At 43.6% G+C, this 17,715-nt stretch overlaps 1 protein-coding gene and 1 long non-coding RNA gene across 7 annotated transcripts in view; one reads left to right on the forward strand and one right to left on the reverse strand.

Moving 5' to 3' along the window:
• LOC121437608 overlaps positions 1-4,435 on the forward strand; it is a 49,597-nt gene extending 45,162 nt beyond the window's left edge. For both annotated transcript variants that reach the window (XR_005972988.1, XR_005972989.1), the window contains 2 exons: positions 1,798-1,904; positions 3,739-4,435. This is a non-coding gene — a long non-coding RNA (uncharacterized LOC121437608). The remainder of the gene's footprint in view (positions 1-1,797; positions 1,905-3,738) is intronic.
• Positions 1-17,715, reverse strand: part of Adamts9 (ADAM metallopeptidase with thrombospondin type 1 motif 9) — a 164,812-nt gene that overhangs the window by 100,950 nt on the left and 46,147 nt on the right. For all 5 annotated transcript variants that reach the window (XR_005972980.1, XM_041637471.1, XM_041637456.1 and 2 more), the window contains exons 13-19: positions 15,268-15,449; positions 15,041-15,177; positions 13,178-13,295; positions 12,841-12,936; positions 7,172-7,338; positions 6,956-7,085; positions 6,217-6,343 (exon numbers count right to left, since the gene is read on the reverse strand). Coding sequence is in view for 4 of the 5 variants with exons in the window: in XM_041637471.1 (XP_041493405.1) it covers positions 6,217-6,343; positions 6,956-7,085; positions 7,172-7,338; positions 12,841-12,936; positions 13,178-13,295; positions 15,041-15,177; positions 15,268-15,449 (957 nt within the window). In the remaining variant the exon portion in view is untranslated. The remainder of the gene's footprint in view (positions 1-6,216; positions 6,344-6,955; positions 7,086-7,171; positions 7,339-12,840; positions 12,937-13,177; positions 13,296-15,040; positions 15,178-15,267; positions 15,450-17,715) is intronic.

Below are 17,715 nucleotides of genomic sequence, written 5' to 3' on the forward strand. Positions count from 1 at the left end.
TCAAGAAGAGACCCTGTCTCAACAGAATGCAGCAGAGAGTAATGAAGCAGGACTCACGGCCTCCTCCTCTAGCGTGTGAAGCAGGCACACACCCTTTCACATGAGCGCATATACTATACACATATACACACATGACAGTAAATTTCTTGAGGACAGCAGGCATTGTGTGTGTGTTTGTATGTGTTATGAACATGTGTGCCAGTGTTAACTGTAAGTGTGTGTCTGTGTGTGTGTGTCTGTGTAGATGTAAATATGTGTGGGTCCATGTGGAGGCCACGTCAGGTACTGCTTCTCAGGTGCCCCTCTACCTTGCTGTTTTAATCACATTTATTGTGTGTGTGTGTGTGTGTGTGTGTGTGTGTGTGTGTGTGTGTACCAGGTCTGGCGGTCAGAGTACAAGTTGTGAGAGTCAGTTCTCACCTATCATATGGGCCCCAGGGCTCAAACATAGGTCATGAAGCTTGGGGCATGTGCCTTTCCCCCCTAAACTGTCTTACTACCTTACATTATTTTCTGAGGGAGGCTCACTGAGACCCGGGACTCTCTGATTTTGTAGGCTGGTCGACCAAGAAACCCAGGGCTCCTCTATCTCCCCAGCTTTGAGGTTACAAGGCCACACCATTCTACTCAACATTTTAAGTGTGGGTTCTGGAGACTGAACTCAGTTTCCTGGGTTTGCAGAGGTACCTTACAATTGGGCTGTCTCCCTAACCCTACTTCTCCACTTTTAAGTCCATCAGAATTGGCCACCTTTTACTCCCTGATATCCACGATGAAGCCTTCAGACTCACTCAGGGGCACAGCATAGACTAAAGCCTACTCTTATTTTTACAGTGCAATAGGAACAGAGTCCGCAGTGCTTGGATTTAAAACATAAATTAAAAAAAAAAAGTTAGAGTTTTCTGAGTCAGCGATCTTGAAATGTATTTGGAAATCTAGAAAAAGATCATTTCCTTCTACTCTCCAGGCGATTTATTCTCCACTGTCAGTTCTCGACATCTGAGCGCTTGGGTGGCGTGCCACTTCTCAACGTCCTGACAGTTCACACACGCACACCTGTCTGGGGGAGGAGTCGGGAAAGAAAGAGGACTAGAAGCCAACACGCTTATCAAGGAATTTCTCAGTAATGTCCGAAAGTAGGTCAGAGTTGAGCACTGGCAAATAAAGCGGGCTGTGGCTTTTCCATTACAGCATCAGGGAGACAGCGTCAGGGAGATTTTGTTCCAACGCGGTAAACGAGGCCTTGTAAGCTCGCCCTTTATCTCATCCTGTCACAGGCCGCTGGGGCAAACTGTCACTTCCTAGAGGAAGTGAGGTGAAAAAAGGGAGCTCATTCAACAGAGGCATCTGGAACTTTCATCTGCACTTTGGTTTTTGGCTACCTCTCCGTGGTCTCCAGCGTCACTTCCCTGTGGGAAGCCTATTTACCATCTGGCCAAAGGAGGGAGGTGTCCTGACAGTTCAGGCTGCCAAAGTCACTTCCCTGATATCCCATAATCCCTAGGGGTCCAAGCAGAGATCCTGGAAGAATCTGCAAGAAGTTCATGGCGCTACCTTAAAAAAAGCAACAAAACTCAAAATGATATCTAATTCGCCTTATATTCTTTCTGGACAGTGATGTGTTCTTTGGCACAATGTACTCATAGTTCATTTTACGGGCAATAATAAAATATTATTACCCTATTCACCTATTAAATTTCAGGAAAGTATTTTCTAGTCAGGCACGGTGGTGCGTACATGTGTCTTGGTACTCAGGGGCTGGAGAACTGTGGACTTACAGAAGCTTATCCTACATAGAGATCTCCTGCCTCAGAAACCTGAAGACTGAGGATATACTTCAATGGCAGAGCCCTTGCCTAGGAGGCGGAAAGTGATGTCTATGTTCAGCCACCAACACTGAAAAAGTAAGACAAAACCCATGTTCCAATATGTTAACAAGTGAACATCAAGAAACATGTGTTATGTCAGTGCAGGAGCAGCAATGGGGGCTGGCGGTGAAACATCTCTGAGAACTACCAGGTGAAATGGGTTCCTACCCTGGAGCTCTTCAGAGCTTCACAGCCATGATCAGCGAGTGCCGTGAGCCTCCATGCGAGCAGACAATGTTTTGGAGGGCCGCTCAGACACAGAGGCTGGTGAACTCCACCAGACTAGCGATCCACAAACATGCTTTGGGAGAAGCTATTTTGGAACTTGACCAAGCAGTAACCATTCCCTCTCCATTTTCTCGGTGGTGCACACAGCTAATTGGCCACACTTTGGCATAAGTTTTGATTAGACGAATTGTCAGATGGGCAAAGGGGACGGTGTATCTTCCTTAGGCTTGGTTTGCATCTCTGTATATTTTAGCAGGCACCTTTAATTTTTTTTCCAGCGATCAGCAGAAGCCAGTAAGAGATGAGTCTGAGCACCGAGTGAAAGCCATAGTCTCTCAACTGACTTTTAGGCACGAGCATACGCGTGCCTAGTTAGGTGGCTCTAAAGTTAATCCTGAACTCTTTCTGCCACTTGCTCCTCACTTCCTCCCCACTCTGATCTGAAGGGAGAAAATCCCTTTGCCTTCTTATCTGCAATCAGAACTGCTTTTGTCATCCAACCCTGGTTTCCGGCTGCTGTCCTCACTTGGCCTCTGCAGAGTTGTTTTTTTTTTTTTTTTCAAAAAAAAAAAGTTTCTAAAAGTAGACTCTGAATGGGGGATTTAGAATAACACATTGACCTAGCTATTGGTCAGAATTAAAAAAAAAATTGGGCCAAAGATTTATCTGCTATTTTGAAAATATAAATGAAAATCAGAGCACGTGTTATTTAATCAGCAGGCGGTGGGTATGAATGGAAGCTCCCACACTTATTACCAGAGGGAGCCTGAGTCAATCACTTCGTCTCATCAAGCTGAAGCTTCCTGCAAGATGGGGGAAACAGGATCCACCTCATAGAGGGAGTAGTAATTGGGACAAGATGGACATTTAACAACTGCAGAAGACACTCAATAAGTTAGCTATGATTATTATGACTATTGCTATCCTTGGAATTTCATTCTCCAAGAAACTTCTATTTTTGCCTCATACCCTTCATTTTCTGCAGTGCTGAAGATCAGACCAGAGCCTTGTCCATGCTGCAGCATCTTGGGCCTTTGGTTTAATGAGACAGGGTCTCACTGGGTAGCTGAGGCTGGTCTCAAACTCTCAGCCTTCCTACCAATTCTCTTGGGAGGTTGCAACTTTGTTAAATCCATGGTTGATATTTTACAATTTTTTTTTCTATTTTGGCAAGAGTACTAAGAGCATTGGCGATAAAGGTCTTGAAGAGATCAGGGTGTCCCGCCTCTGCTTCCCTGCTGCTGAGAACCCAGACATAAGTCACGATGCTTCCACTAAGTCTGAAGCATTGGCCAGTGAGGAGGCAGCCCCTTGTGATATTTTCTGCAGCCTGACTCTTCTGAGTTGATCCCACCTTGTCCTGCACAGACCTTTAAGATCTGGGTGAACATTGTGTTTACAGCTTCCCCTGCAGGAGAAACTAGCACCATTGCTCCCCAAATTGTGGCTCGTATGGAGGTTGCTCAAAGAGAAAAGTACTTGGTTCTTGAAGAAACAGGGCAAACAGTAACTCTGCTTTGAAAAGAACACTTGCTAGGTAAACTTGGAATAGGATTATTAAAATATCATTTGTTTGTTTTTACTGTCACATTCTATGTCTTGAAATGCTTTGTATAGACTTGTTTTCTTTTTTTTTTTTCAGACTTGTTTTCTTTGGCATCATAAAAGGAGGAGGTTTAGTGGTCTCTGCAGCATTCCTACAGTATCTGCATGTATCATTCAGGATGTGACAAGCTCCAATCTGATTCAAACATGTGGAGAAAAACCACACACACAGAGCCCCAGAATGTCCCAGAATGGATGGGACAGGACAGACACTGGTAGAGATGAATTCTTCGTATGTGGAATAACAGAAAGGGACACACGAGGGCCATGCTACAGAATTAACAAAGTAAGAATGAGAACAGCTTTCTTCTCGAGTTGAAGCACACAGGCCCTCCTACCAGATGGACCACGTCTCACCTTAGGCTACTATGCGAACCAGCGGGATCTAAAGCAACTTGCATAGCAACTCTCAGATTTAAGATTTTTACACATAAAACAATGATAAAATCTATGTTAGAGATATGGTTTGAATAAGAATGGCCCCATAGGCTTCTATATTTGAACGTTATCAGGGAGCAGCACTTTTTGGGAAGGTTTAGGGAGTGTGGCCTTGGGAGAGGAAGTGTGTCCCTGGGACTTCAGAAGCTCATGCCAACTCCCTCACCTAAAGGTCAGGGGGTATCTCTTCTCCAGCACCGCGCCTGCCTGCCACCATGTGTACCACTATGTGTGCCACCATGCTCCCCGCCATGATGAGCACGGACTAAGCCTCTGAAACTGTAAACAAGCTCCCAATTAAATGCTTTCTTTTTATATAAGCGTTGCCTTGAAGGGGCAGGGGATGGGAGAAGAGGAGGGAGGGGAAACTAGTTGGGATGTAAAACAGACCAAGAAATTTAATTAAAAAAATGAAAAGAAATTAAATAAAAAGAGTTGCCTTGGTCACAGTGTCTGTTCATAGCTGCGGCACAATGACTAAGACAGTAATAGTAACTGAAAAATTAATAGGCTATTAGTTGTATTAAAGGGTAATAAAAACCATCCTACTAATGTGGGGATAGTACATACAGCTGTTAAAAATAATTCTTAGCTTAGTGAGACTCTCTCTTTAAAAGTAAAGAGAAGGTGGGGGTTGACTCCGGGGCCAGAACACTGGTCTAGCATGTACAAGTCCCCCAGTACTCGGAAAGCAACAACAACAAACACAACATCCACAAGAAAACCCAGACCTCAGAAAGGACTTCCTCTGCCATAATTACTTATAGGAGATATAGTGATGGCTGGATTCAGGGCAATCTAAAAATGTCGTCTTCCTTGGCCTGTTAACCTTGCATCTCAAGGAAGGTGTACATGAGTTCAGGGACTACTCAGTTCAACTGTTACTTGCATTTCCCACCCCCACCAAAGACTCCTTAATTCTAATTTGACTCAATCGACAGATGAAACCGGGTTTATATGGACACTACCTAAGATAAAATCTGCCTAATATTTACATTAACATCTACTTTGTAACGTCTTGCTTTTACAATGACTTTTGTCTACACTTTTTGACAAGATGCTGAGCAACCCAGGCGGTGACAATCGCTTCAGAAAAAGTGTGGTAGGGTGGAAAGAGCCTGGTTTGAAGTCAGAGCCTCAGGCTAGGATTGGAAGATCTTTGGCACACCTTCTACCATTGCTTGTTGACTCCTAGGACAGAACACTAGTAATTCATCAGAGCACCTTTTCTCAGGCACACAAGAGGGCCTTATAATGTGGTGATGTGGAACCTCCAAAACGCTTATGTGTGTACTCAGCTACTTGTGAATGGAGAGACCTTAGCACATCCTCCTGCTATTGTACACTAGTGAATGGAGAGACCTTATCAGACTTATCATTCTATGCTAATGAGGAGATACCTTATCACATTCTTGTACTATTCTATGCTAACAATCTCTCTTCTGTAAATGGTCAAGTAGTCACCAGCCTGACAGGCAGATTACACTGTACAGCCTTCCAGCTGTTAGATATTTACATATGACACAGTCAACCTCTCAGGCAACCGCAACACTTGAGAATTCTCCAACCTCTCAATTATTTCTCCCATCAGGTGCCATACCTTTCTTAAACACAGACTAGATAGTTGTATTTAGAATTTCTTCTCATTCCCTCATGCCTTTTACCTTAATGCATAGCGTCTTCTCTTTCCCCTCTGTGTGTCTTTGTGAGTGGTGTATGTGTATGGCCTGAAACTTTTGTGTACATACAAATTCTGCATGCTGTCTACTCTGGATGGAAGGGGAACACCACGAGGACATAAGATATGACTCAGTGATAGGGTCAATAGCTCATCTTTGAGTCGTGAAGATCAAGAGAGAATGTATTCTGACAAGTGCTATGCTGTGTCTTTAGGAGAACAAGAGATCCAGTTACAGATCTCGGCTAAGTGGTGTTAGAACCGTCTTGAGCTTGTGTGAGGAAAACACTGGAAGGCTAGAAAAAGGTCAGCAACTCTTGACTCTAACTCATTCCCCACAGAAACTCCCCTCAAGCCCTCCGGACTCTGGAAGAAAGATCCAAGGAACAGAGACCATACCTCAAGTCGCAGTCGGTGCCACACGCTTCAGTGACAGGTCCTGGCTGGGGCAGCCGGTCACATCTTTGATCAGAAACAGTGAGCTGATCAGACTCTCTGGTGCAAACAAGTTTTCGTCTCCGCTCCCCTAAGCAAAGAGTAGGAACATTATGCCAAGGAAATAACCTAATCTAAATGAGATCAAGGACTTGCCTAAGTTTTCTATAGAGTTGGTTTTTTTTTTTTCAGTTTTGTTGGCCATATGATTACTGTTAGACTTTTCAGTTCCACCAGGACAGGACAAAACCAGCTGTCCGTAGACGGTATGTCAACAAGCTGATGCAGCCATGTTCTAATAAAACTTTATTAATAAAAAGAGGGTGGTAGCTAAATTTGATTCTGTTGCTGTAGTTTGCTGACCCCAATTTAGCACAAGGAAACAAAACTAATATAAATTATGACCCGTAAAGCCACATGATGGAAAATTAAAGTGGCAGTATTGATTCCGCATGGCTTCACATATATATTTGAACTTCTGAGGAGAAAATGTAGCATGACCAGTCATGACCTGAATCCTATGAAGTTCAATTTGACAGCAAAAATAACCAGAAAGGTCCAGGTAAATGAGGTGAGAAGATGCAGGTTATATGTATAGAACTGTTCTTTAAAAAAAAAAAAATCAGTAAGTAAATAAAACATCTCCCTCTCCCCCCCCAAAAAATCCTTAAACCCACAAAGGCGGAAACTTTTGAGCAGATACCTTGGCAAGGCTTGCTGCAGGCTTGCCATGGCCCGTGGCTGTTCCAGTAGAACTGTTGAGGTTTGCCCTCAATTGGAATGTTGAATGAGTACCGCACGTCAGGGTTGTAGAGCTTTCCCACCGACAGCACCTGCAACACGGGGAACACTGAAGAGAAGTCTGCGGGCCCCGCAATGCCAAGAGGAGAGAGCCACTGGCCACAAGCCGTGTTTCTACCTGAAGGATGAGCTCTTCCTCGATGCGGTCTGTGGAGTTAAGTCTTTCCACAACATTGTCCGACCCACTGTACTCAATGACGGCGTTCCCCACGCGGACCTCCCTTTTGGACATTGAGACAACGAAGTCTCCATTCAGCAGGAATTCACCTTTACTGTTTGATAAAGCTGCGGATGAGAAAAGAGAATTAGGTGGGGTGCTGCCTAAAACAAAACAACAAACAAAGAAAGAACATTTGAATTGGCAGGGACTGGCAGAAGGATGGGGGCTTCTCAGCCAGACCATGAGTTCATAGCCTTGGTTCGCTGTATGCTAGCTATGTGACCGTGGATGACCAATCCTTCTTGGTCTCAATTTTTTATTGGGCATAGAAACACCCACCCATTATGGTGCCTATGTAAACTAAGAGAAATATTATATAAACATCCTCATCAGCCTGAAGTTAGTTACACAGTATTGACAGCTGCAGGATTATACATAGAAGCTAAAGTATTAAGATCTGATACACACATAGGCTACCAGGTGTAGAGGCAGCGGCCCCAGAAGGAATTCCTTACTTTTTAGAGGGTAGAGAGAAGCTACTGGCAAGTTAAATGTTCCAGAAGCTTTTGTTTGAAGTGAGGTCTCCCTTTGAAGCCAGAGTTGGGCTAAACTCACTGTGTTTATCACTCTCTCCTCAAACTTGCAGTGTTCCTCCAGCCTCTGTCACCTGAGTGCTGGGACTGAGAGCAGAAGTCACCATGACTAGTGTAACCAGAAATTCTCTCTAAAATGACTACATTGCAGTTTGCCATTAAACTGAATCCTAAGAACAGATTACTTTTCCACGTGATATGACTGGATAACCTATTTGAAAATACTGTTGGATTGACCATTTTACTTCCATTGCAATAGCAGTGGCATGATTGATATTACAATGTAATTTGGTTAGTTATAAGATGGAAGAAATAAATTTTCATATCTTTAGATTAATTTCTTAAAGGTGGTACACCTGGAAGGAGACTGGAACACATCCGCCCACATGACTGTCCCCTAGCTGGGGTGAACCTCAGAAAACCCTGCCTCACCCTTAGCTCCTGCTGTGAATGAGCTGCCAGCCATGTCAGATGCAGATCTTCCATGGGTAACAAAGACTAAATAAGGTTGTTCCCTTAGCACCTCAGGCTGTTTCCAAAGCAGGTCACTTACATATGTGCTGTCCACTCCACCACCCAGTTCTTTCAAGTCACACACTAGCTACGCCAAGAAGGGGAAGAAAATGCCACATGCCAGAGTTACAAATTGAGCGGCAATCTGGTTTTGTTCAAAATGCACGTGGTCTCTTCCCATGGCTTCAAGTTGCCTCACGTGCCTCTGCGGAACTGGGGGAATGGCACCCTTCACTGCAAGCTCTCGAATGACTTAAAACCCTTCTCATGATTGGTTCCTACAGATGGTTTGCCCACAGATTGGAAATGAAAGTCCAGCTTTCTCTTGCACTGCATGGATGTGTGATTTCCCGCTGCCAGAGTTAATTCAGAGCTAAGCATCCCAGAGGCAAGGAAGGCTCACAGAACTGGTTACACTTTCTCCTAAAGAGATAGAGACTCAGCAGAGGCAGTAAACATGGTTTTCACCAGACAAGAGATCCCAGTGGAAGGTGACCTTTGCCTGGCAGGCTTTCTGCTTCAGTACCTGGTGAAACAAATTGTTTCCCCCAAACAAGAGACTCCTGCTCCACTTCCTGCTAATGAGATTAGGGAGAAGCTAATTTCCTGGATTGCTGTCCCTCCTGTCACACCCATGAGGTTGCTACAGAAGGTCCGCTAGAAAAACCTTCCCCATCAAAACACACAGGAAGAGCGTGAGACTTGACGAGTCTTTACCCAGCTATCAGGGCTAAGGAGGAAGGTTGTTTGGCCACAGAGAATCAATGACTAGACTCAGCAAGACTGGGGTGGCGGGTTGTAAAGTAGCTAACAGCACCTTGTGTCCAGCCAAGAGTAAATATGCACCGCCCCCCTTCACTGGGCGATGTCAAATCCTCCCTAACCCTGCAAGGAACCATTGTGAAGCTCAGCCCTGAGGTCTGTTTTCACACTCAGTGAGCTGTGACTTGCGGTCAATGCTTGCACGCTGCTCATTCACTTTCAGAGAGGCCATCATGGGGCGGGCAGTGTCGTCCCCATACTGCCCGTCCCTGGATGAATCTTCCTTAATTTTGTTTTCATTCTTTAACAAGGGGATTAAGAAACGTCCAGTAAAGAAGAAAACATCATCAGGAGATTCCGTCAGACTTCAGACTCCTGACATGTGCTGATTAAGCCAAACAGAACCAAGGCCACTATCTGGAAAGAGGTTATTTTCCCAAGGAAAACAGAAGAGAACCCTTCCTTTTCCTCTGGAAGCGAAGAACAGAACAATTCAACATGGCCTTCAGCTCTCAAGAAATTAATTTGTAAGGGACACTTCATGCCATGCTGCTTAACTTAATAAGGATAAACTCAGAACACACGAACTACTGGAGGCTCAAATCTATAACTAAGTACGTGGAGAAAAATGCCTGACATTCTTTAAACAGTTGTAGAATGAGAAATGTGCGGTTCACCAAAAGAGTAACTCGAAGGTGGCTAATTATTTTATTTCAATTCATGCATGCGTGTGTGTGTGTGTTGATGAACCTAGGGCCCAGTAAATGTTTGATTGTAAACACATGGTTCATAATTGAGTTATGAACACAATCCAGTTCATTTTCTTGTAAAACTACCACTCAATTTAATACTTGGTATTAAAAAACAGATGCAGCTGTTTAGTAATTGATTACAAGTTAGACTTTATAGTCTTTCAAAGAAGATGAGCCTTTATCTTTGAGAGAATCATGTTTTCCATGAAGAATCAGCAATGGTTGTTCGGCAATCCAGCAAATATTGACTCAGGCTTCTCATGTGCACATTGTATCAGGAGCTAAACAGGCAGGCAACAGCCCTGACCTTAAACTACTGGGCTTGTGTGGATGAATAAGTAACAAGTCTTATCTTTGTGGTGGCAACTGCCTCCTTCCCACTTCTTAGGTCTAAACCTGAGAATTTTTGACTCCTTTGACTTTAAGACAGCTTTGACCATTGTTTTCTCTCTCTCTATTTCTTTCCCTTCATCCCTTCCTTTAATCCTTCCTTTCTTCCTCTCTCTCTCTCTCTCTCTCTCTCTCTCTCTCTCTCTCTGTCTCTCTCTTTCATGAGTCTCATGTAGCCCAGGCTAGCCTTAAACTCACTATATAGTTGAAGTGACCTTGAACTTCTGATCCTCCTGACTGTACCTCCTGAGTCCTGGGATTACAGGTACCTGCCATCATGTTCTGTTCGTGTGGTGCAAGGGACGGAATCCAAGGTTAATAGTCCCTGGTCCTTCTTTTTCCCTCCGATGCTACACTCAATCCATCAACAAGTCAAAATAGTGGAAACTGAAAAGAGACAGACCCTTACCACTCACCATCACCTCCATGCTCCTTGTTGAGGCCCAACCATCAGCACCCCTCTTTATAGAAACTTTCTCTTTATTCTTTATCTTTACTTTTTAAAATTTGAGACAAAGTCCCTCTATGTAGCCCAGAGTGACCTCAAATGCACTATCATCCTTTCCTGTCTCTGCTGTGCAGGGGTGAAGGGTTGGTACCACCACACCAAGCTTCTCTTAGATTCTTGATATATACACCTTAACCAGTATTGCTGTTCTACCAGTGATGCTCAACATAACAGCCCAAAGTACTTTTGAAAATGTACATCATCACCAGCTCAAAACCACCAACAGCTCCCTGTGCCTCTCAGAGCTTACAACAAAGTTCTTATGATAGTCACAGGGTTCAACATGATCTCGTCCTAATGCCATTTAGCCCTACGATTCTCCATTTGCATTCAGCAACAGATACATCCTCCTGCTCTTTGCCCGCTCCTGCTTCAAAGACTTTGCAAAGAGGGGCTGAGAAGTGGTTTAATGAGTCAGAGCACTGGCTGTACATACATTAAGGACCTGAATACAAATCCTTAGCACCCAAGTAAGAAGATGGGGGTGGCTATACAGGCATCTAAGTTCAGGGAAACATGGTAAGCAGATACAGGAGGATCACTAAGGTTGCCTGCTGGCCCTCAGCCTAGCCTTGAACCCAGTGAGAATCCTGATAAAAGCAATAGGAGCAATAGAGCAGGGTAGGGGATATGATCTTCTCTGTGTGCATGTATGCATGTACTCCACCACCACCTCCACACACATACACAAAGGTTTCCAAGGACTCCCTCTTCCTAGAATGACTTTCTTGAATGGCCTGTCACTGTAAAGGTTTCAGCTCTGTCTTAACCTTGGAATCCACTCTGTGTGCTGCTCGGATTTCTAATACCACTTAGCATTTTCTTCCAGTACAGACCATGTTGATTATGTTACTGTTTATTGTCTTTCTTAACCCAGGAAAAGACGGCCTGGGTCTTTGCGATTTTAGTCTGTTTGGTTTACTGTGTTGGAAGTAATGCTGACATGCGATAAACATGTAAAAGCAGGAAGGGACGGTGACATAGCAGAAAATGCTTTAGCAGAGTCACATGGAAGTTAGCATGACTAGCATGCCTGGCTAGGAATGCATGAGTTCATGCAGAAATTTCAAAATACAGATGGAGGTTCTCATTTGATTAAAAAACTATCCATTAACCAGTGTAGCATGTTCAAATGCTTGGATTAGGCCTCTATGGGCTGCACTCAGATGGATAAATAGAATTCCTGCAGGCTCATCAGAATAAAACGGTAAATCAATTTTTTTTCTAAACAATAACTACTCAGCAAGATGGCCTTGATTTCTTCTAGAGCCAAGTACCAGCTATGACCAAGCTTCAAGGCAGAAGGAGCCTAGTTGTACAGGGTGACCTGCCAAATCCCTCTCAGTCACTCTGCTCTTCCTCGTATCCTTCCTTCACAGGGAAGTGGGCAAATTTCATTGTTACTTAAGGTGATCTGAAGAACAATAAATTACAGTTGGTGTGGTTTGAGAGGCTGCTAAAAAATCAGCAGAAGTCTTTGGTGTGTTGTGGTTTAAAAATGAGGAATATGTATGAACGACTTACTTGGTAAAGTATAAGAAAATATATAAAATAATTGTGTGGTTATATATAAAGAAATATGTGAAATAATTCTAAAGAAAAAAACTGAGGAGTCAACACTATAGCAGCGTAGGCTGATTTTTGTAACAGTGGCTTTAAAAATGCATGCCATTATAGCTCTTTTGGAAGAAATGGAGCTATAGACCCGGCGTAATAAAATATCGAATAGGCCCATAGAGAGTCTGCTCCTGGTTAGAGCTGATAGTATACAAATTCAATCAAATAATCCTTTTAAGAAAACATTTGCAAGTCAGTTCCCCACGAGACAGATGTTTACAAAGTGTTCCATGAGATCCACGACTCTATGCTAGACTCGGACAATGCAAGCTCTGGAGCAAATCCCTTGCTATTGAATGCTGCAATGATATAACCCTTGAGTCAATATTCTGAGGGGAAATTCAGGAGAGGAAAGGAGATAATGAATTTCATGATCAACTCCTTTGATGGAAGGAAGCTCGTCATGAGAGGAAGGAAGCAGGGAGTACCTGCTGCTCCGGGAAGAGACTCGGGGTTCAGGATTCATGGAAACGTCAGGGACGCTGCTCTTACCTAAGTAGTTGTCATCCTCGGATTTCCCTGAGAAGCTGTGCTGCCGCACGTCAAGGCTGGTAGCCCCAGCCGGAATTCGGACAACAGTGTTGTAACCTGCATAGAATTTAGCAGAAAATCAGTATTCTACTGAACATCTCGCATTCTCTAAGGACAGAATAAAAGTCAGGTAGCAAAGAAAGACAATTACCACCACTAGATGTCTTATAGGCAGATTAATCATATACTATAGCAAGGCTGATTTTACCCCCACATTAATACTTTCCTGTATTACATGAAGTCAACAATTTATTTTTAAACCTTTTCTTCCCCCTGGTTCTTAGGAGCTGACTCTTACCATAATGGACCGTGTTAAATGTTCCTGCCACTGTTTTGCATGAAGAATTATCGCCACCACAAATCCCACACTTATCTTTCCGGGCTTTTGAGTTTAAAATATGATCACATCCAGCTTGCTTTTGAAAAGAAAACAATTGAAATAAGCGGTAAGTATTACAGCGATAAAAAAATGGCAAGTCATGTATTCCTTTCAGTGATGTGAATCCAAAACAGACAAGAAAGCCGTGCCCTTTAAAGCTCGCAAAGGTTGAGAACTCAAATTGCCCACAGTTTGCCATTTCAGATGTGGACATTAAGCTCGTAACATCCTTGACGCTGGTTGGCATATTGAACCTCGAGAGCCACGCATCTCTAGTGCATCAGAACTGGCCTTTTAGCCAACTGCCCAGGTGCTTCATGCACAGATTAAAGTTTGAGATGTAATGGTCTATGACTAAACAGAGTAAAGGAGAAAAACTGTCCAGCAAGGAAAACTAGGTGCCACACCAGAGAGCTCCTACACATCTAAGGGACGAACAAGCTGCTCGTCACTCCAGGCAACTGCTGATGTTTAGCACCACAAGTCCAGTGTTGAAGAGTTTCAGTTTATCAGGAGAAATTGGGAGTTTGTTTCGCTGTGCAGCCCCCTCAGCACCTTATTTCTTTAACAAAGCAATGAAGAGGGAGGACCCTGGAAAATTCAGGGAGGACCGTGGCAACAGCCAAGCCTGCAGAAGGGAGACCACAGCCTCATCTCTTTCGCTCTTTACTGTGCGTTTCTCTTTGAGCAGCTCAATGCAGTGCCCTTGAGTGGAATGACAAGAGAATCCGCACTGTCAGTGCAAGCCAAAAGGTAGGTAGACCTCTTAGGCACTCTTCCTTTCTAAATATCTATTTAATTTTATGTATGTACATGTATTGCCTGCATATGTGTGTGAACTACATGCATGCCTAATGTCTTCAAAGGTCAGAAGAAGGCACCAGATCTCCTGGAACTGGATTTTGGGATGGTTGTCAAGTGCCTTGCAGGTGCTGGAAACCCAAGCCAAGTCCTCCACAAGAGTTGCTAGTGTTCTTAACCATGGAATGACCTCTCTAGCCCCTTAGGTGATATTTCAACAAAACCAGATCCACTAGTACTTCTAGTTGATCCTTGGGCCCCATATAGCGACCACATTCATCGGTTCAGAGCTTGGCCAAGCTAGCAATGATTTCTAATTCATAAAACAACGAAATAGTACTAAGGGCTTGAGAAGTCACTGTCAGATTCTTTGCACATCGCCAGGAATTTCTCAGCTTACTTTCCAACACTAAGGGCAGGTGTGTATTGGGTGAGGCAACTGTAGTTAAAATGACAGAGACATCTGAGGAAGGCTGGCTTTTCCTCCTTCCCCATGTTCTGGAACACAGCAGTTCAACCTAGAAATATTTCTGTTAGGAAGCTTTTGGGTTTGCTCTTAAGCACTCAGTTATGGTAAAAGTGTATGTATGTATGTGTGCACATGTATGTGCATGTGTGTGTGTGCGCGCAGGATATGTGTACGTGTGTGTGCATGTGTGTGCATGCATGTGTGTGAGTGTATGTGTGTGTGTGCATGTGTGTGTGTGTGTAAGCTTGTATAAAAAATATCCAAAAGGACAACTTTTACATATGTTCCCATAGAGACTGAAAACATCAGGAACAATCTAGAACTGTGGTTTTCTTTGGTATAACACGCATCAGAATCATATGTTGAAGATAGATGCTAACAGTATCCAGGGCCCAGACTTTGAGAAATACTGCCAAGGAGCACAGACAAAAGTAGCTGTCATTTAACTAAGGGAGGCACACATCAATTAGGTAACAGGACAGCACAGTGAAGAAAATGTCACGTGGACTTACCCGGCAAAGACCTTGGACACAGATATCATTTGTGTCCTGTCCGCAAGGGGTTCCATCGATCACTCTGTCTCGGAGCTGGTAGTAGGCTGTGTTCCCTGCCACTCTGCAGAACAACTTACATCGGTCCTTCATCAAAACTAGAGAGGAAGATCATGAGGCTCCGTGACTCCCATGCCTGGACTGAGTTCCAGCCTGGCAGCCACAAGCTTCTGCCCCACTGCACTTACTTCCACTGTACTTAGGGACCCAGCGAACGCTGGGCAGCAGACCATTGATGTTAAAGTGCTTGCCATCAAAGTGGGCACACTGCTCTTCTCGGAAATCTCGCTTCTGCTTCAGGCACGGCTCGGTGTTGCAGGATTTGAACTTCATTCTCCTCCCTACGCAGTACTTCCCACCATTTTTTGGCCTGGAAAAGAAAACACGGAAACAACAGATTCAATGTATGGGAACCTGTTTCTCTCCTCATCACTCCTTCACTTATGACTGGCTGGGTCTCTAGGAAGCAGCTTTGTAATAACAAATGACAAAGGAAAAAGAATATGGCTCCAGATTCCAGGTTTGCATTCTGCCTCCTATCAATTCTGGCTTTGCCAGAATTGTCAAAACCTTGCCTCAGCATTTTCAGCTATGAAATGGGATGTGCCTGTTTTGTGTCTGGATTTTGTTGCTGTTGTTTTCTTTGAGACTAGCTTATGTATGCCAGGCTGTCCTAAAACTTCCTGTGGAGTTAAGGATGACCCTGAAATCTGAATCCTCCTGCCTCTAGCTCCAGAATAGGCATGCATCGCCATACCTAGTTTTTGTAAACCTGCTTTGAGAATAATACGTCAAGTATCAAACAGAAAGCCTGAACATACGAAGCTGGTCTTTGTCCCCTTTTTTCCCAAATGATTGCAGTCTTTCAACTTTAATAATTTTGTAAGGAAAGGTGGTACTACTACTAGACTCTCTTCTGTCTGTCCTTTACCCTTTGACCTTCTCACAGGAGACCACAGGAACACACTCCCTTCTACACCTCTCATTTTGTCCTCCCTCATCTTCTTTCTAACAGCTAGTCTTTTGATTTGGGTTATAAAATAAACTAGTTTGCATATGTCCACACTTCGGTCCATATCATAGGGGGAGGAAGCACACTGATTTCCTTACTCTGTTGCTCAAGTGGGGTACACTCTGGCGAAGCACCATGGTGCAAGTTCATTCTCAGTGTGAAACCCTGCACGTGTCTTTTCCAGATGTTGCCCAGAGTATAAATTACACAACACCCCCCCCCCCCAGCTATCAGCAGCTGGCCAAATTCATCACAGAGGTAGGGAAGCCCTCAGAACTCAACCACAAACACTCAAACAGCTCAGAATACAGAGCTGTTTCTGAACACCATGGAGCTCCAAGAGGAAGTTCACATTTTTTTTTTTCTGTTTCAATGATTGTTTTCGGAGTAATTCTAAGTATAAGAACCGGATTTTGTTTTGTTCTTCAAACAGAGGTTTTAAGTGCTGGGAAACACACCAATCATGGCCGTAATGGGGTTGGGGGAGGATGGAGGTGGTATGGTTGGTTCTGGCTTTGACTATTGCTCTCTTTACTGTGTCCTGAGCTCCAGATGCCCCTTTCTTTAAAATGAGTGCATATAGCTAGGAACTCTGCATATCAAACTCAGCCTGCGACTTTGTTTTGTTTGTTTGTTAGTTTTTGTGTGTGTAAAGGCAGACAATAATTTCCTCCTTAACTCTGCATATGGCTTTAAGGACTGGAAAGGTGCCCTTTTGAACTACATGTCTCCTAGGCAATGCGGTTTCCATCTCATTTGTGTGTACTGTGTAACATGGAGATCTACAGCCATAAATGTTTCAGAATGGAAGAATTAATCTCATAATTAAAACATTTGTTTGGGTATGACTATTTTTTCCACATGGGCAAATTTTGAAACTATTGGAAATTCAACTTTGGAAATACTGTTAGCCACATCTCCCTAGTAAAAAGATTTTTTAAGAATACTTTGTGCCAAATAGGAATACAAAGGACTTCAGGAAGTTGGGAGATTAATTATCACTCTGCACAGCTGGCTTAGGTCATTCCTTCAAGTACATATTACACGACCCAGCTGATTAAATTTGGGAACAGACATCCTTAAGGTTACAAAGGAGTTTTTGCAAACACCATCACAGGTGCATTCTACTCTTAAAGACCTGGGTTTTTGTCTACAAATTGGCTGGAACAGATACATCAGCTCCTTTGTTTATTTGCATGAATCAGTACAATCAGATTTGGGTTAGTCCAAAAATTCTTTCCTGAAATAATGAAGGTAGGCTGCTTCCTATGCTTCCAGGCTACCAGAAGAGGCTGAGGTCTCAATGGGGGAGAATTCCTACTCAAGAGTTAGGTAAGAAAAGAGGGAATTTTATTAATCTACCTTCAATGATCTTTTCTAATGGGGCACACTAGGGGACTGATGTTTAAATTGTATCATGAGTTAATGGCTCTTCCATAGTAACCAGTTCTCAACATTTTGAAAATGGTTCATCTAATCCCTGCTTCCAAAAACTAGGGAGTGGGGATGGGGGGGGAGGGGCGGCAATTACTTGACTTGCTAGGTAAAGGTTCAGACTCCCTCAGGTCTGACCTCCACATGTGTGTGGCACACCTGTGCATGAACATGGCCCAAGGAACCAATA

The sequence above is a fragment of the Microtus oregoni genome, unplaced genomic scaffold, assembly GCF_018167655.1.
Source record: "Microtus oregoni isolate MIOR12 unplaced genomic scaffold, Mior012 000002F_ref0000024, whole genome shotgun sequence".
Lineage (NCBI taxonomy): Eukaryota > Metazoa > Chordata > Mammalia > Rodentia > Cricetidae > Microtus > Microtus oregoni.